General features: G+C 35.8%; 1 protein-coding gene across 1 annotated transcript in view; it reads right to left on the bottom strand.

Annotated features, from left to right (window-relative positions):
- Positions 1-26111, bottom strand: part of msh3 (mutS homolog 3 (E. coli)) — a 74597-nt gene that overhangs the window by 43940 nt on the left and 4546 nt on the right. Inside the window, exons 5-11 of the mRNA XM_051108883.1 lie at positions 23936-24052; positions 23698-23815; positions 23450-23583; positions 23170-23336; positions 8665-8795; positions 4503-4611; positions 3470-3554 (exon numbers count right to left, since the gene is read on the bottom strand). Coding sequence (XP_050964840.1) covers positions 3470-3554; positions 4503-4611; positions 8665-8795; positions 23170-23336; positions 23450-23583; positions 23698-23815; positions 23936-24052 — 861 coding nt within the window. The remainder of the gene's footprint in view (positions 1-3469; positions 3555-4502; positions 4612-8664; positions 8796-23169; positions 23337-23449; positions 23584-23697; positions 23816-23935; positions 24053-26111) is intronic.

The raw sequence follows: 26111 nt of genomic DNA on the forward strand, positions 1-26111 counted from the left end.
TACATATATTTAATATTTATAATTTCATTTAAAGACTTCATAATTAAGACCACTAAAAAAAAAAAAAAAATTTTTTTTTTTAACTTACATTTTTTTTTATCAGTGCAACATAAGTTGAGTGAAAAGATGGTGTGTGTGGGGTGGGGGGATGGGGGGGTCATGTTTTTCAGGGCCAGTGCCGATATCGATTACAGATCAAGTTGACCGATTCTGACCTTCTTGGCACTGAGCGTACAACTTCATGAAAATTTTCACATGTGTCCTGTTTAACTCCTGGAGGACGACCTCCTTAAATTCCCTGGTCTTTAATGGGGAGTTTTGCTCAGCTCATCTCTACAGAATCCCCCACAGCTGCTCAAGAGCATTAAGACTGAGTGAAATGCATGTTCACTGAAGGATTTTTACCTTTTGAGATGGAATATCTTCATTATCATGCTGAAAAAATGCCCAATAATGTATGGAATTAGGGGAGGGTAGCATCATCTGTTTCAAGTTTTTGTATTACATCACACAGTGATGTGTGAATTCATGATAGCACTGATAAAACACAACTCCCTCACACCTTCAGCACTCACACATCCCTATATAAGAGCTTTACTACCACTGAACGTCACTGTGGGTACCATGCACTTCTCACTGTACTCCTCCTCTAGCAACACCAGAACATTTTGGATGCTTTTGGATCTGAAATGATTGACTTAATCTCTTGAGACCAGAGTATGGATTCCCAGAATTCTAGATTTTGTAAATATGGGCCTTGCAAGAGGTTAAATGAGTTTATTGTGCTTTGGCTACAGTAGGTAATTCTAGTGGTGACAACAACCATGCATGTCAAACGAAAACTTAAAGTGAAGACCTGATTACTTCAGGAGCCTTGTCACAAGTCCATTGTTTTTGAATGTCAGCGCTACTTCTGCTATATTTTCACACTTAAAATTATAATTTGGTATTCATCTTGTACCATTGTCCTCTTTTATGCTAAGTAATAAGTCACCTGGCAGTTCTTTCCCATGTGGTTCCATTGCTACCAGCATTAATTCTGAGTATGATTCAGTAGGCTATAAGACTTTTAACTGTCAGGAAATTATTTGTCTGTAAAAGTTTTAGTTCAATACACTTACCTCAAAAATAGCCTTAAACCTATACCCTTTTTTTTTTTGTTTATATTTAGTAACTTTCAGGGGGGTGTACTCATTTTTGCAACACAAAATTTTATCACTTTAATAAGAAAATCTTATTTTGCTGAATAATTTTGACATTCTTCTTTGGTAATTGATCAAGCAGGCTTGTTGGAAAATTATATTTCCAAAGAACCCTAACATGTCTTCTAAGCAAAGAGTAATTGCTGAATTTGTTAAGTTTTAGAGGGGGTGTACTCATTCATGCTGTGCACTGTATATGTCTGGTGTAAAAATGAAAATTAATGTCAAAATTAAGAATAACAGGGGCTCTGACAAAAACTTTCTTTAAATGCTTTTAAATGGGTCCCATTATGCTCTTTTACAAAGTCTCGATTTTGTTTTGGGGGGGTACTAGAACATGCTTTCATGCTTGGTGGTTACGCATTATTTTTAACATAATATACAATATTACAATACATTTCTCCCAGCCTGGCTCATAAGACTCGATTAGTTCCGGGTTTAATGAAGGCCCGCCTTTCAAAAAACCAAATGTGTTGTGATTGGTTAGCTGCCCCACTGCGTTGCGATTGGCAAACAGCTTAGACGGTATTTCAGTACTGCCACGCCCCTTATCAAAGAAGCAAGTTCTGTGTACAACTGTTAGCGCAAGCTAGATTAAAGTGATTCTTACGTTTTAAATATGGATATTTTTCTTACAAAAACACATCGATTCGCTACAGGAGGCGTGTGAGGCACTTTTTATTATGGATGGATACATATTATAGGACTTGTTTTGGACTGATAAAGACAAACACCCATCTATGCCATTCTAAAGCTTGGGAGTGCCAGGGTGCCAGATGCATGGAGGGTGAGTAAACAATATGCTACAGCAGTGTTGGGTCCTATCGTCAGCCTGCGAGATGAAGGCCCGCCTGCGAGATCGCCAATACATGATATTTTCGTGCTCATTATCGTGCTACATTGCCCAAAACCAGCTTCAACATAAGGCTAAAAGCGGCCTAACATTATCAAAAAAGATCATCACTGATTAGCCTAGCCTATTCTAGTGCAAGTTTATGCATAAAAAACACTTGCGTTATAAGTGAAGCTATCTACTCTGTATGATGAATAAATTTCTTACCACACACTGCACACGTCCGCGGCACGTTACAGCTCCGGCGCGGCAACCGGAGTAGATTGTGGCTTCAGCATGTGTTTCGACTACCTGGACTGCACACGTCTGCTTTACAGCTCTGAAGCTGCCACTCTAGTCAGTGCTTGTGTTTATACCCACGGCGCTGCAGCTCGTTGAAGCGGTTCTCCATGCTGCATCACTAAGGTTAGGCTAATCCCCCACCTTGTCCCTACCCTCCCTCCAACAATTTCCATTTTCGTTGATGGGATTTAATTTAACGATATTCTAATAGACTGCGTTGTGACATCATTGCATGCAGAAAACAAATGTTGTAGTCCAAAGGAGCCGTTCGTTGCAGTTCTTGAAAAGAGATTTTTTTAAAAACTAAATATCTCCTTTTGGAGTGGACTTTGAGATTTGTAACTTTGTAGATCTTTTTTTATGCCCAAAGATACACACCACACACTGACTAAAGTTCAAAAAGCGAAAATGCATAATAGCACCCCTTTAAATAATTTTATCGGTAAATCGGTTTTGAAAATGAGGGATACCGATAACCATAAAAATACTTAATATACGCACCAATAATCGGTTGACCCCTATTTCAAAAAAAGTCTTGAGCTTCAGGAGAGGAACATCTGACAGTCCGTACATGATTGTAAGTTTATACAAATGTACTGTTTAACACATTTAATTTGTAAAAGTTTAATTTTATAGTTTTTTATTAATTTTAATTAATTCGAAATATTTACATTTAGTCATTTAGCAGATGTTTTTATCCAAAGCGACTTAAAAATGAGGACAATGGAAGCAATCAAAATCAACAAAAGAGCAATGATATGTAGGTGCTATGACAAGTCTACATAGCAAAGTTTTTTTAAATTATATAATAAATAAAAGAAAACAGATAGAATAAAAAAAATGGTAGAGCAAGCTATTTTAGAGGCTTTTTTTTATTTATTTATTTTTTTTTTTACAAATTTTAGGTGGCACTGATGCATGTAGTCATAAAAGCAGACACTCCTTTTAACAAAATCCAATCATAAATTATCTCTGAACAATTATTTTAGACGTGTTATGTAAATGGAAATGTTTAATAGCTGAGCATAAGTGATCATCAGAAAACCCAGGATGGATGTTAGTATTAGGTGTAAACAGTACAACTGTTTGTGTATATTATTCAATAATCCATATTTTAATCAGTTTGACTGACCTGGTTGCAGAGGATTTCGAGGTTCTTCATGGTAGCAGCATTGAGCTGCATATGGTCAGCGTCACTCGACAGCCTCTTGAATGAGCTGCAAACATCACAACACAACCAAAATGTGCTTTCCGCAAGAACAACTCCAGCTTCATAATTACATCTTTGCACATTTTCACATCTTTGAAAAAAGTCAGACTACCAACAATACACCGTCATGACAAGCTATTAGGTAGCAAGGCCCTATTTCAGCTAATGATGCATGTTAATTAAGGCCCTTTCAGAAAGCCAGTGAGGTCAACGCCTCTTATTTTTCTTTAAAGAACATGCTTAATCAGTCTGTAATTACAGGACGTTTCTGAGCATTCACACATCAGGGGTGACACTCTGCTAGCATCATGATTCAGATCTGGCTTTGTTTCCCGCTGCTATGCTATACTTGGATAAACCAAGGCCCTTGTTAATACCTATGTGCCTGATGAAAGTAGGTGTGAGATGTGTCTGCTTTAGGTAAGGATGAAAAACAATAGGAGTTTGTCTCCTAATAGGTTCACACTATGCCACTGGATTCATCAATGTGTCTGAAGCAAAAGCCAACGAGAGAGGAAAGTGTATGTGTAGCAGACACTGACTCATTCAGGAAACACACAGTAGTTAACACTCTGTTGAGTTTGCTATATTATTATTCAAATATTCATGATTACCACAAAACAAACACTGTCAAAGCACAAATCCAAACTCACAGAAACAGAAACCAAAGGGAAAAACAGAAAAAAGGATATACACAAAAATGATATTTGCCTTTTTTCTGTCATCAGATTTATACATTCTTGTGTTTTTCTTTTAAAATTTGGTGTGAATGACTTTGGACATTTCATAGATAAATGTACATAGACCACCTTTAACTTATTTTTGTCATTTTTGGATTCACTTTCATGGTAAATAATCATTTTGCATTCAACAGAATAAAGAAAGTCATATGGGCTTGGAGCAAATATGAGGGTGACAAATGATGACAGAATTTTCATTTTTGGCTAAACTATACCTGGAACACAGTAAAATCTTCTCAAGCTTGAACTCAGTCAGATACTGGATCACAGGACCAAGACAGCAAATAATCGGGCTCTCCAGACCCATACAGAGGGAGTAGGAACCTATTTCGAAGAAAAAAAAAAAAAAAAAAGTGTAAAAACATATTCACTATATTATTTAATTGTACTAACTAATGTTTTGTGCTTTTAGCATAAATGTGCAATTTCTAAGCTTAACTTCTACGCTTATTATTTTGTCTTTTTGGAGGGATTTTGGGCCAGTTTTCGAGCTGAACACCAGTACGGCCAGGCTGGAATATCAACCTTAAAAGGCTAGAAAACAAGCTTAGGTGGCTTTTTTTTTTTTTTTTTTTTTTTGTCAGAATAACTGTAGATGCTGTAGATGGTTGCCAGAGTGTTGCTGTGCAGGGGGGTTTGGGTGGTTTCTAGTAAGTAACTTACTGCCCAAATTTTAAAAATAAGAGTTCTACAGAAAAAACAATTGGACAGAAAACCCTCTTAAAATGTTCTGCCTTTCTGTGTACACTACCATTCAAAAGTTTGGGGTCAGTTTGGGGATCTTTCAATTTGATCTTTTAAATTGATCAAAATTGACAGCAAAAAAAATTAATGTTGGATTATTAGATTTCTATTTCAAATATATATATATATATATATGTATATGTATATATATATATATATATATATATATCATTTTTTTTTAAAACTTTCTATTCATTAAATGGTGACACTTCATAATAAGGTGCAATTTATTAACATTATTTAAAGTGTTAGCTCCACCAAAAATTAAAATTAGCCTATTATTTACTCACCCTCATGATATCCTAGGTGTATATAACTTCCTTCTTTCAAATGAATGCATTTAGGGTTATATCAAAAACTGTTCTGGCTCCTTCAAGTTTTATAATGCAATGAGCAGGTGTTTCTCTTCATCAGTCCAAAACAAGTCCAATAAAGTGTCTCTCACATGGCCCCGGGGGGTGAATAAAGGCCTCCTGTAGCAAATCAAGCTACGCCTTTTGGTAAGAAAAATTTCCATATTTAAAATGTATGTAATCACTATAATCTAGCTTCCACTAACAGTTAGGCACAGATGCAGCTACAGGTGAATGACATAGGATGTCGGCGTTGCGCATGCGCGAGTCTCGTAAAATTTTTACGGGAGCAAAGGAAACAAAGCTACCTTACTTTAGCAAAGGAAAACCATTCTCCTCTTGGCTTACATCAAAATCCCACAACATTTTTCTTTACAAATCCTTGTTTTATACTTCTAATTCATGACCGTTGTTTTGTTTTGATCTCTCCACTGCGCATCAGTGTTTGTCACTTCTGAGCGGCGCATACGCAACGTTGACGTCCTACGTCATCCACCTGGAGTTGCTTCTATGTACAACTGTTAGCGCAAGCTAGAAAAAAATGATTATTACATTTTAAATATAGATATTTTTCTTACAAAAAAAGAATCACTTCACTACAAGAGGCCTTTATTTACCCCCCCGGAGCCGTGTGAGACACTTTTTATTATGGATGGATGCACTTTGTTGGGCTTGTTTTGGACTGATGAAGAGAAACACCTGCCTATTGCCATGATAGAGCTTGGAAGTGCCAGGATAATTTTTTATATCACTCTGATTGGATTCGTCTGAAAGAAGGAAGTCATATACACCTAGGATGCCTTAAGGGGGAGTAAATCATGGGCTAATTTTCATTTTTGGGTGAACTAACCCTTTAATGTATTAACTAACATGAATGAACAATGAATAGTACATTTATTACACTTTCATTGAATGAATGAATGAGGCATTTATAAAGCACTTTCACTCTGTATTACTGTACACTCAAAGCGCTTTACAATCATATTAATCTTTGTTAATGTTAGTTAACAAAAATACAGTTGTTCACAGCTTGTGATTTTAATAATGCATTAGTAAATGCTGAAATTAACATTAATTAAGATTAATAAATGGTACAGAAACATTTTTTATTCTTAGTTCATGTTAACTAATGTAGTTCTCAATAGTTAATGTTGACTAATGAACTTTATTGTAAAGTGTTACCCACCAAATAATCCTGAAAACAAAAATATTAAGCGGCAGCACAACTGTTTTAAACACCATAATAAATGTTATAAAATGTAATAAATGTTTCTTGAGATCCCAGTCAGCATGTTAACAGGATTTCTGAATTTGTGTGAAAATGAGTTTTAACTGCATTTCTTATTAAAAAATAAATAAATAAAACAAAATCAGCCATGATGAGCATTTTTTACTTTTAAATACTTTAAATTGTAGTCTGTCACTGTCAAGATTTCTAATCTTTCTATTCACAAATACCAAATCTGCAAACAAAGAGATTTATTGACAGGTCTGTTCAGGGTGGTCACAACACTAATATTTAAGCAATCTATATAAATCATGGAAATTCATAATTATTTCTAAATACCAATTTTGACATCATAAATCTATGTTCTTTAAAGAACTATAAAAAATTAAATCTAAAAAAAACACTAATTAAATTTTAAAAAAAGTCTTTAATGATTTCTTAATTAGGCAAATGTTGCTAATATTTTTCCCCAAGTAATAAGCAGTCAGTAATGAAAAAAAATAAATAAATAAAATAAAAAATAGCAGCAGGAAAAAAAAAACAGAAGCAGAATTTAAGCAAACAATGCTTGGATTGTTTTAATTATCTAACAGCAGTTAAAAGTGTTAAAGTAAACATTCAGAAAATGAAAATAAAATGCAGAACTCATAAAATGTAAAACAGAACTACTGATATAAATCAGATATTAAAGCTGCAAGCAGCGCTGAAAGGGTCCTCGCACCCGGGCTCACCGCTAACTGGTGGTTTTAGGAAAGCAATATGCATTTAAAGTGGTAAATATAGACTGAGTTACAACAACTACTTTTTCCATGGCGAAACACTGAACTTAGTCAGGGTACCATGGACAAGCCCTTCAACGAAAACTCAAGATCTTTGCGAATTTAACATCGCAAGGGCCTTTAGATTAGACTGACCAAATATAATGTTGTTGTCATTAAATCTCTAGGAGGAGTTTGTTACAGCATAAAACATGCCACTTCCTGTTGCCAGCAGGTGGCGCTATGACTATAACTGAATATGGTCATGGGCATGTGTTTAGGACAGGACTCTTATCAAACAGGTGTATATTGGTGCAGATCGAACATTGTATGCCTGAATTATAACAACTACCTGTTTCATGGCAAAACATTTGTCAGGCTGCCACAGACACACCCTCCAACGAAAACTCTAGATCTTCGCAATTTAACATCACAAAAGGCTTTAGATTAGACTGACCAAATTTGGTATTGATTTGTTTACATCTCTAGGAGGAATTTAGTTTAAATACAAAGCCTGAAAATGGCAAAAACGTCACTGTATATAAAAAAATAACAGACTTTTTTTTTTGTAGGCATCGGTGTTATATATGTCTACCAAATTTCACACACGTATGTGCAACATAGCTCCGAGGGGCACTTTGTTGAAATTTTATGGGAAACCATTCTGAAACCATTCTGAAGCTTTGTAATTAGCCTGAGCTTAATTTAAATTACCTACACCACTTTTTCCCCCTTCGGGTTTAACTTTGTGGTCATCTTCAACTGTTGGTTTTTGCCACAAATACCATGGAAAAACTGGACTGTTACATTGTTTGAATTTTAAAATCCACTTGGCATTAAAGCACCAGTGCTCCTGACATCCCTATCTTCAATAAACATGACAGAAGATGTTTGGAGACAATAATTAAACTAAAGACTTGCTGCTTGTCAACATTTTTCAATGCAAAGTGGCATCAAGCTGCATCCGAGATACAAAGCAAGGAGCATCAGAGAAAACTTCAGTGATGGTGAGGGAGTCAGTGGTGTGCAAATAATGGATCCCGAACTAGACAAAAAAGGTGATTTACTCCCCCGTCTTGCCAGGAAAAGCCACCACCTTTTGTCCTACACATGTCCAGCCTAAAGGACAGCAGACATTGATCTGTCACCCTTCTGCCTACAGGGAATGATTTTTCAATTAAACACTGACCGCACATCAGTTTGGGCAGACATTTCTATCCTAAAGACCAGCCGATGACTCATGATGACGGGAGATCAGACATTAAAGACAGGAGACAAAGATAAAGCCATTTACCTTTTTCTTGGGTTCCTACAGCTGGATTAGGGGTGTCTCTGTAGAAGTCTTTGATAATTTGCATTGCAGTTGGGTATTCAAACATGGAGCTTTCTCGTTTCTCAATGCGAATTCGATCATCTGCTTGAACACTGAAAAAAGAAACAAACAGAAGGTTTACATAAGACAATTGGAAACAGCACCAGGTAAAACTACTAGGAGAAACAGGGACACGTTCTTGCATATTTTGTACATTTTGTGCACAATATTACACTTCAACAACAAAAAATGTTTAAAAAATATGACTTGCTGTTAACATATTGTGTGATGAAAAAAAAATGTAAATTATATTTTGCATGTTTTGACGTTTTTAGAAAGCTTTGAGAGAAGTCTCTTACACGCACCAAGGCTTCATTTATTTGATAAAAAATACAGTGAAATTGTTAAGTATTATAATGTAAAATAACCTATAATTTAGTATAAATATATATATATTTTTTTTTTTTTAAATTCCTGTGATGGTCATTACTCCAGTCTCATGATCCTTCAAAAATCATTTTAATGCGCTGATTTGGTGCCCAAGAAACATTTTTTGTTATTACCAGTCTGAAAATCTGTGTTGCTTAATATTTTTGTGGAAACCATGATTTTTGTTAGGATTCTTTGATTAATAGAAAAGTTCAAGACAAGCTATGCTTTAACCCTTAGGAACTACAAAAAGAAATTTCCTTCATCATTTATCTTTTCTTTTTTGATTTTAGGATGAAATATGAGCATGACATGTTTAGGAAACTACTAATTAAGGTTACTTAACATTTTTGTTACATAACAGAAATCATTCATAGAAATGACGAATTCTGGGGGGTTTTTTTTGGTCTCATCCTGAAGCCTTCCATACCAGTGGATTCTCTCAATACATATATGCCGCATATTAGTCTCACGCACACACACACGCTTCACCATCGGTCCATTCACTTTTGCTTCCCCTCCATTCAACACCACAGAGATCTCAAGGACGCAGGTTTTCTTTGTATCTCCGTGCTGTTGCTGGGGCAACCAATGAACATATGTGGCCTATGCAAGCGTGCAGCCAGCGTTATCTTCCCCAACAGTGTAATCGACTTGCTAGAAAAAACAAATAGTAATAATTCATTTAAAACAGTATTGTGCCCACAGGTGACTTTTTCCACAAATTACAACTATCCAAACACCGTCACAAAAGAAAGACGCAAAAAAACATCTTTAAGGGCAAAACAACCAGAGACAGAGAGAGATGTAAAAACAAAATAAGATCATATGGATATATACTACCTTATAATAACACAAGATTCAATAAACTGAACCTAAAATGAACTCCCTCTTAAAGGGATAGTTCACACAAAAATAAAAATACTGTCATTAAATGCTCAAGGCCCAGAAAGTTAGTAAGGCCATCGTTAAAATAGTCCATGTGATAGCAGCTATGAGAATACTTTTTGTGTGCAAAGAAAACAAAAATAACGACTTTATTCAGCAATTTCCTCTCTTCCGTGTCAGTCTTTGACGCACATTCACAGCAGCACCACAATGCATGTGAGTGATGCTACTGACGCACAAGCCGACGTTCTGACATAGAATCCAGATGCACTGCACCTTATTTGCATGCATTGCGGTACTCTTGTGAACATGTGTTGAAGACTGACACCGAAGAGAACAAATGGTTAAAGTGCTCCTATTATGCCTTTTCAAATATGACCTTTCATGCAGTGTCTCATGTAGCTGTATGTGAACATAAACTATCTGCAAAGTTGTGAAGCCGACAGTGCACAATAAATAAAGTTATTGATAAATAAAGCTATTTAAAAAAAAAAAAAAAAAAAAAACGAGTCGGCTCACAATCACCTGAACGAGTCATCAGGAATTCGAATCTTATTCCGTTACGGCTATACGTCACAAAGTAACATATTTGCATAATGTCTGCCCACATTCTACGTCGCAAACAACTTGCCCGCCCACAAACACAGTACAATTTCCATGTGGTTTACATCATGTTGAGAAGACGCTGTATCCTATGCTGTGAGGACAAATTGTTTTATATACACTTCCAAAAGATGAATCTACAAAGATTGTATTTTCTAGCAATGGTTCAAAATACGTAGTTGTGTATGTTATGTTGTGTAACAACCCTGCACATATCTTACTAACCAGATAACTCAAGCTTCTATAGTTCTGTTGATCAGCTGTGGGCCCACTGTAGTCTAAAAATTTGTGATTGATGCAGCTTGACTGTCTGTCTCATTAGTTGGAGTAATGATAAAGGATGGCGCACAAGACGGCTTTCACACACCGAATGCAGAAAGCGCTGCGCTATGAAACCCATTCATTTCAATTGCTTGTGCTGCGCGAGGATGGCTTGTTTCTGCGTCGACCAAAGCGAACGCGCAGCCGAGCGTACCTTCAGTGCGCAACCCGCGAACGCGGTGCTCAAAGTTCAAATTAGTTGAATTTTTGCCACTGCGTTCTGAAGGGCTGCACTGAGCGCAGCTCTTTTTGCGTTCGGTGTGAAGGCCGCTTAATGCATTATACAATGCAAATTGGGAGCACGGTAGTCTGTGCTAACTTGTCAATCAGCCACTATAACCGATGCCATCTTTTCTATGTATTGACAAGTCTCCAGGGCTGTCAATTAGTTATGGCAATGGGCATTTCGTTCTCTGACACACTGTACGCAGTGGACCAATCATAAAGGACTGTGCCATCTGATCAATCACAGCAATGAGGGCTCACAGAAAGGAGGGTTTTAGAGAGATTTATTCTTCTAACTGCTTTGCACGAGTCATTTACGAATCATTTAGAAGTGAGGTAAACTTACATCTATTTTTGGAGAAAACTGAAGTGTTTTTTGACCTTGCATACATGTAAACCTGTTTTAGGAGACTCATAAAACAATATTAGCAACCTTTAAAATGGCATAATAGGAGCACTTTAAATAAAGGTGTTATTTGTTTTCTTGGTGCACAAAACGTATACTCGTAGACTCATAAAATTAAGGTTTAACCACTGATGCTACGTGGACTATTTTAATGATGTCCTTACTGCCTTTCTGGGCATTGAACATGTCAGTTGCACTGCTTTCTATGCAGGGTCAGAAAGCTCTCAGATTTCATCAAAAACGTCCTAATTTGTGTTCCAAAGATGAATGAAGGTCTTACGGGTTTGGAATGACATGAGGGTGAGAAATTGATAAGAGAATTTTCATTTTTGGGTAAACTATGCCTTTAAATAACAATGCCTAAATATCAATGTAAAGGGTAGCTGGCTCATAACATGTCCATGGACTTTTTTCTAAACATTAAAGGCACAATATGCAAGTTTTCGATGCTAGAGGGTGCATATTTAAAACAAACAACGAAACAAAGGCGTAGTTTGATGACGCCATGATGAGCTAATATATTAATGACTTATTAAGGTCAATGTAGTATAAGGCAAGGGCTGAAAGTCATTAAGGGGCAAAACAAAGCAGCTAGAGCAATTGCTAATGAGAGGCGAACACAATACACGGCTCGAAGGCAGCGGAGCTTTTATTATGCCACAGCTGAGCGTTTCCGCTTCTTCCGGTCACATGTATGTGGGAAAAAGCAGTGCTGTTTTATCATACTAAATACATTTGAGTGTGTTGTAAGTCCTGTTATAATGCTACTCTGTGTGTTCGTCACCTGTATAATAAAAATGCATAACGCATATTTTATATATTGCATAACACATATACTATAAAATGCATATTAAAGCGTTTTAGGGATTCCCATGTTTTCTACAAAATAAAACTTAAAAAATCGTGGGTGTATGATGTCATTGGCAGGCGATGCAATGAAGGGGTCCATTACACTAGATAAAATTGCTTATTTCTCTAGATTTAAACGCAAGTACACACGTCAGCAAAATATAGCACTGTTTTAGTGGTTTTTGGATTTTTTATTTTAAAAAATCTTACATATTTTGCTTTTAAGATTTATTTATATGCTTTAAAGAGGCCAGTGTCATTTTGATCACCATTTTGCCTTCATTTTAAATACTCCTGCAGTAAAAAAAAATGAATTTTTCCAAATACAAATATTCCATATAGTCTCTCAACAAGTTACAGTATGCATTACTGGCATAAATCATGCTGATAACATTTTGATCCATTAAAAAATGCTTCAAGGTAAATGTCACATCTTTCCTGGAAATTCGAGATCATGGGAAAGTTACCAAGATTATTTACATGGTTATGAAAGATTGGGTTATAACTTTGCATTATATTATTTGCATACAAGCATGTTGGCTATACTTTAAACACTGTATTTTGATGTTTGTTCTTGCCGCACAGGCTCCTACCGCTTGTGAAATTTGTTTACCTTTACAAATGTAGGCAAAAGAAATTTCAGTGGTAACTGGTAGCTTGTCAACAGATGCCTTACCTAAAAGGAAACTAATTTAAAGACCAGTTCTGACCCTCACTGTTGTAACTCCATTACCTTCATTGACTATTAAAGCCAAATAATGAAAACAGGAGGAAATTATTTTAAGAAATAAACAACAGACAAAATCCTGTGATGAATCGTGATTGTGTTGTGTATGAAGAAATTAAAGTTGTTTGACCGGTATCGCAGAGGAGCATTCAGAATCCGTTTCAAGTAAGCAGTACGCACTGGGAGAAATTGATGGCAGAGGCACCTTCAACACACCACCTGCAATTCCCCCGAGGTTCTCATTAACCCACAGCACAGCAACCACTCGGCAACAGTTGCTAAGGGCCCTCCCGTACTATCGCACCCCTGAGAACTGAAGCGCACAGCTCACAGTTGGCAGTGGAGACCAGTATAACCGACACTAGTCTGTACTGCTGTACAATATTTAAAGCAACATGAAGAATGGAACAGGACAAATGTGAAGGAAGAGATTTTGGCCCCCCATAATCAGTATTTCATCAAAATGAAAAATAAAAGGTTGTTTGAAGTTGGTGCAGATCTTAAAACACTTTCCACAATGCCATTTATTTCCTACTTCCATATAAAAACAAACTTACTGACAGCACTTATGCAAATCTGCATAGTTCACACATTTCATTTTAACAAGTCTTGAGTTTATGCTGTCTAACAACAGTGCCCTTTAAAGCTTGTATGCAAACGTAAATGCCTACGCAGTGATTTGACAGTTGTTCAGGTGGATAGGTCAGAGGCTTTAACCTATCAACACTTTGATATATAATTCTGCTTCATGCTTCTTTCCCCCCAGATTTTCTAGCACTATTAATACAAAATCAGAGGTTATGTTAATGGTAAAACAATGACAGGGCGACAGAGGAAAAGGACAGCATAGAAACCACAAGGCCAGACGTGTCTGGTTATAAAACACAAGGAGGAAAAATGAGGCAAAAAGAAGCAGCTGGAGACAGAAGGGGATGGAAACCTATAATTAGGAAAAGAAGAGTTGAGACCGTGAGTGTGATGACGACAATTAAAGCTTAAATAGACCAGGACTGCAAAAACAATAACTGTTCATTAAACAGGTTTCGCTGCCAGCCATTGGTCAAGCAAACAGACCCGCATCCAAACTCTTTCCATTAGCGTCCCCGTGTTGGGTTGTTTGGGATACTCCAACAAAGAAATCTTCTGAAAACACCACAATGATACAATGTGTACACTTTCCAGCAGTACAAATGGGACAGTATAGATCGAGTCTGATGGGGAGGCTTCATTCCTGTCTGGAGTATGTGCTCCTCACTAATTTAATCTAATACCTTCCTCAGTCCTCTTAGTACCTTTAAGCGTTGCCCTTGGCAACAGTGATCACAGTCACAGGGATGAGGGAGTCAAAAATAAATTGACAACATCTGTTTCATTTAAGAGACAAAACAAGAGATGTTTGGACTCCCAACATGTACAGAATCTAAGCCAGCACTTTCAAAACTACTCACTCACTCATTTACTCATGACTTTTCAATGTTATCAAAGACGACATCACTTCCAGAAAAGTGGTTACTTTGGGCTTAAAGGAGAAGTCCACTTCCAAAACAAAGATTCAGATATAATGTACTCACCCCATTGTCATCCAGATGTTCATGTCTTTCTTTCTTCAGGCAAAAAGAAATTATGTTTTTTGAGGAAAACATTTCAGCATTTTTCTTCATATAATGGACTGCTATGGTGCCCAGAGTTTGAACTTCCAAAATGCAGTTTAAATGAGGCTTCAAACGATCCCAAATGCGGTTGTAAATAATCCCAGCCAAGAAAGAAGGGTCTTATCTAGCGAAACGATCAGTTATTTTCAGAAAAAATAAAACAATTGATGTACTTTTAAATGTCAAATGCTTGTCTTGTCTTACTCTGCCTGGACTGTTTTTTCCGGTTCATGACAGTTAGTGTATGTCGTAAAACTCCCATCTCAGGTTCTCCCTCAACTTCAAAATCGTCCTATTTCACAGTTTTATCTTTTTTTTGTTTTTTGTTAAGGGTGTTTGATCTTCTTTGCATGTTTACTTTGCAAAGACTGGGTCGGTACTTCTGCAGTGATGTAGAATGATTTTGAAATGATTTTTGAGGGAAGTTGAGGGAGTTTTTCGACATACCTTAACTGTCTTGAGTCAGAATACACAGAGTTCAACGAGAGAAAGACAAGCGTTTGAGAATAAAAAGTATTTAATTTGTATTTTTTCATGAAAACCACATTTTAAATGCATTTTGGAAGTTCAAAATCAGGGCACCATAGCAGTCCATTATATGAAGAAAAATGCTGAAATGTTTTCCTCAAAAAACAATTGAACATTTCCTCAAAAAAGACATGAACATCTTGGATGACAATGGGGTGAGTAGATTATATATGAATCTTTGTTTTGGAAGTGGAATTCTCCTTTAAAGCAAAAGTTGTCGGCAAAGCAGTTGAAGATGGTCATGAAACCCAATTTTTGAACCGCATGTTCCTCTACAGCAAGGGTGTCCAAACCTCTTCCTGGAGGGCCAATATCCTGCAGAGTTTAGCTCCAACCCTGAACCAAAGTAATCAAAGTCTTCAGACTCGCTAGAAATTTCCATGCACCTGCAATATGCCCTTCAGGTGCAGGATTTGACATCCTTGTTCTACAGTTAGGACATGTGAATGCTGAGTTTAGACTGGTGTTGGTGACTACAAAAACCTGTTAGATTTCTAATTGTTCAACACCCTTTTTACATACAGCACTTGGTGCCAGTCAATAAGTAGCTGTTGTTCCCTGGTGCAGTACTACGTGCTTTCAAGGTTCTTTTGAGGTGGTCCTTCAACTGTCTTCACCATCCTCAAGGAGCTCTGTTGGCACCTGGTAACTGATGTAGAGCCCACTGAGGCTGTCTCCTTGCCAGAGTTTCTTCCATAATGAAAGTGTTAGCATGTTCAAGGATCCCAATGTTGGGGAATCCTTTTCTACATGTAATACCTAGGATCCTCTGGCAAAGAGAACAATGGGTATTAAGACTTGTATAGCTTAATATAACATAAATGATGTCTCTTACTGAAATTTGTAACAGAAAACTCATGAAAGATTTACATTATTTAAAAGATCCACATCATTTTATACATATTTTGGACTATGGGGGGCACCATCGTTTCGTTGACATCAAATGGTCGCTCTCGGTGAGATACTGCCGCTACCTATTTTTACCACAATACAACTCGGGAAAATAAAATACTGATACGATGACCACAGCTACTGAAAGAGCTTATGGTGGCGATAGATATAGGCTTAAACTGAACGCCATAGCATCGATTTTTTTCCCCACAAGGAGTCCCCCCTGATTTTCAGGGAAATCCACACTGAGAAACTCCTTCAGTGGCTGTGGCATCATGACAAGCGTCGGCATGTTTACATTCTGTCAGGATGGCATCTAGCGTTTCTTGTCTCTGCCGTTTGTAAACTCTTTCAGTAGCTGTGGTCTACTAAAAGCCTCAAAGGCATCATGGCTAAAGCAGAGAGAACAAAGACGCGGATCTTTAAGAAGTTTTATTCGTCCATAGGCATCTTCCCATTTTTTTCTCCTTATCGCTAAGAAGGCAGTAAAGACTTACATTGCTTCTCTCGTTGCCCTTCAACTGAAAATTACAACCAAAAGCCACACAATGTGGTATTGCATCAGTATTTTATATTCCGAGTTGTACTGCAGTAAAAATAGCAACAGGTAGCAGCAGTAGCTCACAGAGTGCAACCATTTTACTTCATCGAAACAATGGTGCCCCCCCATAGTCCAAAATATGTATAAAACGATGTGGATTTTTAAAATAACATAAATCTTTAATGGGATTTTGACTACATATTTCAGTAAGAGACACCATTTACATTATATTAAGCCATACAAGTCTTAATACCCCAGGGTTCCCTTTAAGACTAGTCTCTGGAAGTACTGCCTCTAAGATTTCCTCTAGAAACCAAGCAGGGTGGGTGACAAATTTCATAACCATTAAAAAGTAGGGGTGTAATGGTACACAGATGTCACGGTTCGGTACGTACCTCGGTTTGAGTGTCGCGGTTCGATACAATTTCAGTACAACAAAAAAAAAAAAAAGAAAAAAAAATGTACTATGCTAGGTTTCTTTTCATGTATTTTAAACAGACAGTAGCACAAATTACAGTTTTTTTTCCACCTACATGTGAAAATACTAAATATTACATCAAATTAATGTACTATATAAGCTATAAAATCTGCTGTACATATATACATACAGGGAATAAATAATCGAAATATATTTCATTTAGTTAACGGGGGGAAAACAAAGGAAACTTAAATGGCAGAAAGCGTCATTCTTTTTGTTTTTTGTTTAAGTTGATTTTGCTGGTATGAGGAAAGTAGAAGTAATCGCTCCGGCGCACACAAACACAAAATATAGCAATTCCAGGCTTCTAGCATTGCTAACTTGACAGCTCAGTTGGTACTTTATCAAAATAAAACACAGTGAACCAAACATCAGCGCACCCGCCTCACTGTGTCACCGTTAGAACGTGACTGAAGTACAGAGTCCATAATTTACATAATAAATAATAGTTTAGCATTTGCATGCATCGTAAATATGGAAATATTATGGAATATGTGGATTTGTGCTGAATGAGAGAGAGATAGGATACAAGAGCACAAAGCTCCAGTTGAGTGCGCAAGCCTTTAAAGTAACATTATACTCCTTCGTCAGTGAGAGACGCGTTCAGAAGCAGCACATGGTCACTGTCAATGTTTTCAAGTGGTCAACTCCTGGCATTAGCTGTTCTTCCACCGGCGGTTATCAAACAGAGTTGCATTACTTCTGGATTGAGGGTGAATTGCCTGTATTCGTTGTAAGGCCTCATGCACCGAACCGAAATGCCCGTACCGTGACGGTTCGGTACGAATATATGTATCGTTACACTCCTATTAAAAAGTATTAAAAAGTATATGTAGCATGAATCAAATCTGGAAACACTACACATTGTCATAAGACGGCATTAGACGTGTCATTCACAACTCTTCTCCAATGACTGCATTGGATAGAAAAGTGTCCATTGGATATGAACTTCATAATCTTGCTAGAAGTAGTAGGTTATCCGGATACTTATTGTTTACTGTTTTATGAACACTGTGAATTTAGACATGCTATTCTTTTAAAATACTGTTTTTTGCCTACTATATACTAGCGAAGTAGGCATATTTGAATACAGGACCAGTAAGTACAGAAACCATGTTTCACAACTACACCCCATTGTCACAAGTTGGATGCATGTAACCACTTACCAGTCTACCTCTATGCCAATAACAGACCGTTAACAAAGAACAGGCAAATTGCCTTCATCTGGCAAGCAGTAAGGTGTTGTGGAGGCATCCACATCTTCAATCACTGACGTGCAGTCTGTATTTAACCACCACTTTTTGCAGTCTGAGGACTGCATAACACTGGATCTGCTGGGTGCCAAAGACCACAGCAGCTGACCTCAGATAATGGCAGCTTGACACGGCTGTGGTTTCTTCTTCTGAAGAAAAACCAACCTTGCTTCAAGATGCTGCTAGACACAGTGCAACCAAATAGAGGAAGTGGGAAATGTGCCATCAGATGGAAATGTCAGACTGCCATAGTCAATGTTTTTCGGATACGTTTTCTCAGATTTCCTCCAAAACAGATGTAGCCAAAGCTGCTCCTGGAGACATACCTTTATGTGCAGTTCCAACTCTGCTTCAAAACACCTGCCTGTAATTTTCAAGCAATCCTGAACATCTCAATTAGTTGGTTTAGGTTTGTTTTATTAGGGTTGGAACTAAAACCTACAGGAAGACAGACCTTGAGGAATAAGTTTGGCTAGCAATGCTCTAGAAGGTAATTCAGAAGGCAACAGCAAAGGGCTGAGTGACCGTTAAATGATTTTCAATTCAAATTCTTTTATAACAGTTGTCAAGGTGCTTCTGACAGTCAAAAAAAAAAAAAGCCCTTTTGAGCTCAAGTATGGATCTCGGTGTCATTGTCCACCAGGGAAAATGGAAGCTAGATCTTATTCCAAAGAGTGAAATCACAGAAAATTACCAAGGAACTGACGGGGTGGGAAGTTGGGTAGTCCAGGAATGAACACCAGCTGTTCTCAGTGCAGAACTTTGGACGGCCTGATCACCAGAATGAAAACATATAACCCTGATTTGTCAAAGAAAATGTTACCTGTGATTCCAGATGAGAACAATCACAAGGAGAAGAAAAAACAAGACAATGTAGCATTTTTCAGGCAGGTAATGAGTATTCAGTATGTGGTTCTCTTGGGTTTGCAGATATTATTTCTGCTTTCAGCCAAAAGACTCATTCTACATGTGAAAACATTCAGAGTGTATTAAGAGCTGCCTGAAGAAAGGATCATCTAGGCAGGTTCATCAGTCTAAAGTTATGCCAAAACGACAGTCAGTGCATTTCTGACTGCTGTTATGTGTGAAGATACAGATTTGTCTTCATAACAAGCCAAATTTCACTCCAGTCAGTTGGGAAATCCAAGGATAATAAAGTAACACATTAGTCGTAGTGCTCCAAGACTTAATCAAGGAGAAACCTGGTTGGTTAAGCCAACAGAAAAGCTGTTTAATGGCCTCAGATGCTCAGTTGTGGGACGATTTTTGCAGGATTCTTCTTTACACTTGCATGTAAAATGCATAAGGTTTTAAATAAAATGATGTGTGATCTAGATGTATACTGAACTCTTTCTCTATAATGGAAGGATAATTCAATCTACATCTACATACAATTCCATCTCGTTCTCTCTCTCTCTCTTTCAGCTGCTCCCATTAGGGGTCACCATAATGGAATTATCCACACATTATCTGGCACAGGTTGCCCTTCCTGACGCAACCCAGCAATGAGAGTGCACCAGCTTACTAGATACCATAACATCACAAAAAATCCCCTGGGCTATCCTTAAGCATTTTTTATAGCAATACCACAAAAACCTGTTTTAGTGAAAAGCTGCATCCAGCACTTTAATGCAGATACTTTAACCGAGTGATAAAGCACCAGCAGCAGCTCAGCCTTAATCAATACCATCTATTCTACTTTGCTATGTTGAGCAACCTTTTCTACATATGGCCACAGGCATTGAAACAGCCAACAGAGTCTGGCTGGGTCTTTAAAGGAAGTATGAGTTAAACTAAGAGGGAAATACTGCCAGCCTTGCAGCACGCTCGCATGGAATTCTTCTCAGTTTGAGGTATCCTACTGTGGCACTAAAAAAATAGGAGCAGAAAGTAGACTCAACTGTGAAAGGTAGAACATATGTAGACATTGTATATGTAACTATATGTGCACATAAAAATATATAGGATAGATTTCTGTGGCTAAGCTATTAGCACACATGCTCTAACACGTTTAACTGTGCTGCTAAGATGAACAACATACGTATTTTCAAATTTTTGAATGTTCTTACAGCCAATAATACATTATATCAGTTATAAGGTGACAGTCATTTACTGACATCTAGTGGTGATAGTTAACAATTGCTAGTCATTATGAGTTGAAAAGCCTATTTCTCCATTCACAATTGAAGACTTATATAATTCAAAACAATTTGAAAGCATTGAGAGAGACTGCAAATAAACTTCCTGCCATGAGAGAAGGTTGTAATTATTAAGTAAGCTGTATTTTTGGTGTGGATTTCAAGGATTGAGAAAGTCCTTTAAGCAATCGTAATATATAATTTGGAATACAGCCTCCACACACTCACAGAAAACATAATTTAAAAAAACTAAAAAGGACAAAAAACTGAAGAACAAATAACAAAAACAATAAAAACAACAACAACAACAGGTGTAAATCAATGCATTAGTTACTAGTATTTTCTATCATGTCCACTAACTGAAGATCCATAATAAACTAGAGCTGCAACTAAGGATTATTTGGGAAATCAATTAATCTGTGGATTCTTTCTTCCTCAGATAGCTGATTAATCAGATGAAACATTTTTTGTTTTTTACTAAAAATACTAAAAAACAATGTTGCAAACTAAAGGCTATAACAACAAATATTGTTTGAGCCCTATGATTTCTGTGATGCCAAAAATTGCTGACGGAATCACGAAATCCAGCCGGAAAACATAATTTACTGTATAATGTCACAGAATTTGCCAAATTTAGGATGAATAAATCAAAAATACTATTTAAACATGAATCCTGCATGTTCAGCATGTCTCTGCAAGTAGTCCTTGGCACAGCTGTGTGGTTTAGTTTACTACACACTCTAGAACTGCTCTGAGGTTCACTTCATAAGCATTTACTTTTACCTTTAAGAAAAACTATTGTCATATATTGTATATGACAAACAGAAATTTAAAGGTCTTCACAGCAACCTGTCAAAATAAAAGCTTGGTTTAATTTGAAGAAATATATATTCTATATATTAAATACAGTACTACTAAAAGACAGTACTACTACCAGTAAATATAAGTATTTGTGGAAAAAAGAAATAATAAAAAATAATTATTTTATAAAATCAACTATTTAGAGATGTTTTTGATTAAAATGTATTCAAATGTAATTAAAATAGAATCCAGAAAATGTATGGAAAACAGAACTTGGTGAAAAAATAAAACTGAATTTGAGAAAACAATTTGTATTAAATAGGGCCTTAAAATTTTAATTTTTGTAACGTAAATGTAATGTTATAAAATTGTAATGTAACGTTATAAAATTGCTGTTAAACTGTGTAGGTTTCATGGTTTCAAATATTTAGACATTCTTTTTGATCAATATTTTTTATTCAACCTTTAAAGAGAGTCTAAAAATTGAACTGAAAAAAAATAAAAAAACGGAATCCAGAAAAATTAATGCAGAAAAAAATGAATTTGGAAAAAAATAAAACACATTTTATAGGGGCCTACATTGTGAATGTATCTATGTAGTGTATGCTGATGTGCAACAAATGTTTTTTTTAAATAAGCCTTACAACATTTAAAAAAAAAAAACAGTTTATCATTCTTTTGATGCTGAAAGGCCATTTAAATATATATTATAATTATAAAGTAAAACAGAAGCAAAAAAGTAAAATGCAGGAACACATTCCCCGAGCATCTGATAGTGCATGCCACATTGAACGATATGCTTACCAGTACACTACCAGTCAAAAGTTTTTGAGCAGTAAGATTTTTAATGTTTTTTAAAGAAGTTTCTTCTGCTCACCAAGCCTGCATTTAATTGATTTACAGTACAGCAAAAACAGTAACATTTTGAAATATTTTTATTATTTAAAGTAACTGCTTTCCAATTAAATATATTTTCAAATGTAATTTATTCCTGTGATTTAAAACAAAAAAAAACTGACTCCAAGTTTTGAATGGTATAGTGCATAATGTTAAAAAGCTCTTTATTTCAAATAATTGCTGACCTTTGGATCTTTCTATTCATCAAAGAATCCTGAATAAATTTACTCAACTGTTTTAAATATTGATAATAAAATGTTTCTTGAACAGCAAATCAGAATATCAGAATGATTTCTGAAGAATCATGTGACACTGAAGACTAGATTAATAATGTTGAAAATGTAGCTTTGATCACAGGATTAAATTACATTCTAAAATATATTCAAATAGAGAGCAGTTATTTTAAATAGTAAAAAAAAAAAAAAAATTCAGAATATTACTGCTTTTGCTGTATTTTGGATCAAATTAATGCTTGGTGAGCAGAAAAGAATTCTTTAAAAAAACATTAAAAATCTTACTGTTAAAATCTTTTGACTGTATGTTTAAAGCATTTTATAAAGAATTCTCAAGTTTGAGTAGCTACGTAGCACTTTTTCCACAGAAGCTAACTCTGTCATTCACTATATTTCAGGTTCTTTTTGTTATGGAAATGCACTGCTGTGAAATTATGTGACTGGGGCAGAGTTTTTATGATCACCAGTGTTCAGGCATGACTAATCAATAATAAAATTAGTTGTTGGTAATTTTCATTATTGATTACACAATTAGCTGTTGCAGCCCTATTAAACCATTTACAATGCAGCATCACATAAACATATTCAATCACAATATGAAATGTTCTGCACAACATGAATTTTTACCTTGACAGAGCGATGTTGCGTAATAACCTCTCTGTCGTCTCTGAGAGGTCTGAGGGCACCAGGATCTCTACAGGTTGTATTCTCAATACCCTGGACTCCAGCTCTGCATGGGAAACATTATCTTTAAAACAGTCCACCATCACGTCCCCAATGCTTGGCTGGACCACCTGTAGTCAAAAGGGAAGACATGGTTGTAGTTAAAAGTTATGAATATATGGGACTGTTTTAATCAACTGAAACTCTGATTTATTACAACAATGACACTACAGTGATTTCTTACCACCATCCCTACGGTCAGCTCTTTGCTCTGTTTATCAAAACTCTCGCTCACACACATTAGATAGTTGTTGCCACTGTCCTGAACCACATCTTCAGCTTGCTCCAAATCTCCCAGCTTTAGCAGAGGATTTACATCTGAGAAAAAGGCAATGAATTCATTCAATCACAAGCTTTGTAGGTTACCTTTTAATTTTTTTTTTTTATCTCAAAACAAGAGTGAAAGCCACTGAGTAAGATTAGATGCAATACCTTCTCCTACAAGTGTAGATTTGGTGTAAAGTGCATGTAGTTGGCGTGTGAAGAGAGAACTCTTGTTGGTGCCGGAGGCCTTGATGGCTGTAGTTTCAGTCTGCTTGACTACACCTACCTAAGAATGAGGCATGAAAACACTGTTACCATCACTAAAAATCACAGAGATTGGATAGATCTTTCTCTTTATGTGACAAAGTTGGTTGCAGCATATTTTAATTTAGAGAACATCAATGACCTTGTAGCCCTGAGAGACCAAGCGCCGAACATGCACAAATAGGCGATGAGTAGGGATGCTGGCCGTCATGAAGTTATGGTCCAGATGACAAGTGATATTGAGCTCCTTTGCAGCAATCTTGAAAAAAAAAAAAAAAACAGTGGTATGCATAAAAGCACATGGTAACTCTTTCATAGTTTTAAATCATCATCATTTATGACAACAGGACCATGTCATTGCATTTAAGGGATAGTTGACCCCAACATTAAAATTCTGCATCAAGCAAGCAAGTTTATTTGATGAGCTCTGTGCATACACTACCGTTCAAAAGTTTCGGGTCAGTAAGACTTGTAATAGTCTTTAAAGAAGTCTCTTATGCTCATCAAGGCTGCATTTATTTGATTAAAAATATAGAAAAAAAAAACAGTAATATTGCAAAATGTTTTTACAATATAAAATAATGTTTTTTATTTTAACATACTTTAAAATAGAATTTATTCCTGTGATGAAAAGCTGAATTTTTATCAGCTGTTACTCCAGTCTTAAGTGTCACATGATCCTTCAGAAATCATTCTAATATGCGGATTTATTATTAGAATGATCAATGTTGGATAATATCAACAGTTGTGCTGCCAAATATTTTTTGGAACCTGTGATTTTTTTTTTTCAGGATTCTTTCATGAATAACAAGTTTAAAAAGTACAGTGTTTATTCAAAATATAAATATTTTATAACAATGTAAATTATTTATTATTAACTTTTAATAAACTTTTAATTATTAACTTAATACATCCTTGGTGAATAAAAGTATTCATTTCTTAAAGAAAAAAAAAAAAAAGAAACAATAAAAATGTACTGACCCCAAACTTTTGAACGGTAGTGTATGTGTTGATTAAATCTGTTCATCGTACAAAGCAATTGTGTCTCTTCAGACGATTTGGATTAAACTGCTCAATTCATATGGATTACTTTTGTTCTCTTTATGAACTTTTTGTATGCCTTTCAATAGCTATGTTTCCATCACTCTGTTTTTATCCACATTTTGAAGTATCGCATTAGAAACGAGTGATGGAAATTCCAAAATCCGAGAAACAAAATCTTTAATTTGCAAAAATTAGCCATCTTCAAGAATCGGCACATCTCTTCCAGATTTATTTGACCCTCTGACTCTAGCACTCTCTATTCTAATTCTATTCTTTATAAAAAAAAAAAATTTAAAAATACCTTTTAGGCTTATACTTTATTCATTTACTTACTGCTTGTTTTCTTAAAAAAACAACTAGCTTCTCTGTTCTTTTTATATTCTACCTATTTTTTTCTATTTATTTATTATACAAAAAATAAAAACAAAAAACTTTTCCTTTTATATTCTCTGTTTTCTTTTTATTTATTATATAATTATAAAAAATTGCTCTTTTGTTGATTTTGTTTGCTTCCATTGTCCTCTTTTGTAAGTCGCTATAAAAAGTCGAATAAAAGCATCTGTTAAATGTCTAAATGTAAATGTAAAAATGTTTTTACACTCACTTGAGGTGGTTTTTGAATTGTGCGAAAAAGGGTTATTGCGAATAACAGGAGATGGAAACGCATTTTGCAGATAAATTCCTCCACGCGCACCAAAAAAAGTCATGTGACTTTGCGCTATGGGACAGGATAACTTGACTAACACAGCATCTGAAATGTTGTTATGCCCATTCTGAAACACCTGAGTCAAAGTATTTTTGTATAATTGTCTTCCAGAACTGTCTTACATGACTGCATTTATTGTTTCATCCGCTCTCGCTGAGGCGCACGTAATTTATTATATATGAAAATGATCATATTCAGTGGCTCCTCCTACTTTTCTTAGTGACATTTAATGCCAGTTTATCAGGAAGTGACGATTTTGTTCTCTTTGACTGGATGGACACTTCATGCAATATTGCAATTTAAAGTTAAATTCACATTTTTGGATGGAAAGACGGCTACTGAGGGGACAGTAATTTCTCAGTTTTCATTAAAAATATCTTAATTTGTGTTGTGTGAAGGAAATGTTTTAATAAAGAGTGATTAAGAATAAAAAAGTCATTTTTTAAGTGTAATTAAAGTATTTTGTGGAAAACTGAAAATCTGATGCCTAATGATTTTAAAAGATTATCTTTTTTTAGATTTTAGTTTTAAAAATACGCTTATGTGCAATCAGTAATGTTGAAATGTC

Source organism: Labeo rohita, chromosome 5 (assembly GCF_022985175.1).
Source record: "Labeo rohita strain BAU-BD-2019 chromosome 5, IGBB_LRoh.1.0, whole genome shotgun sequence".
NCBI lineage: Eukaryota > Metazoa > Chordata > Actinopteri > Cypriniformes > Cyprinidae > Labeo > Labeo rohita.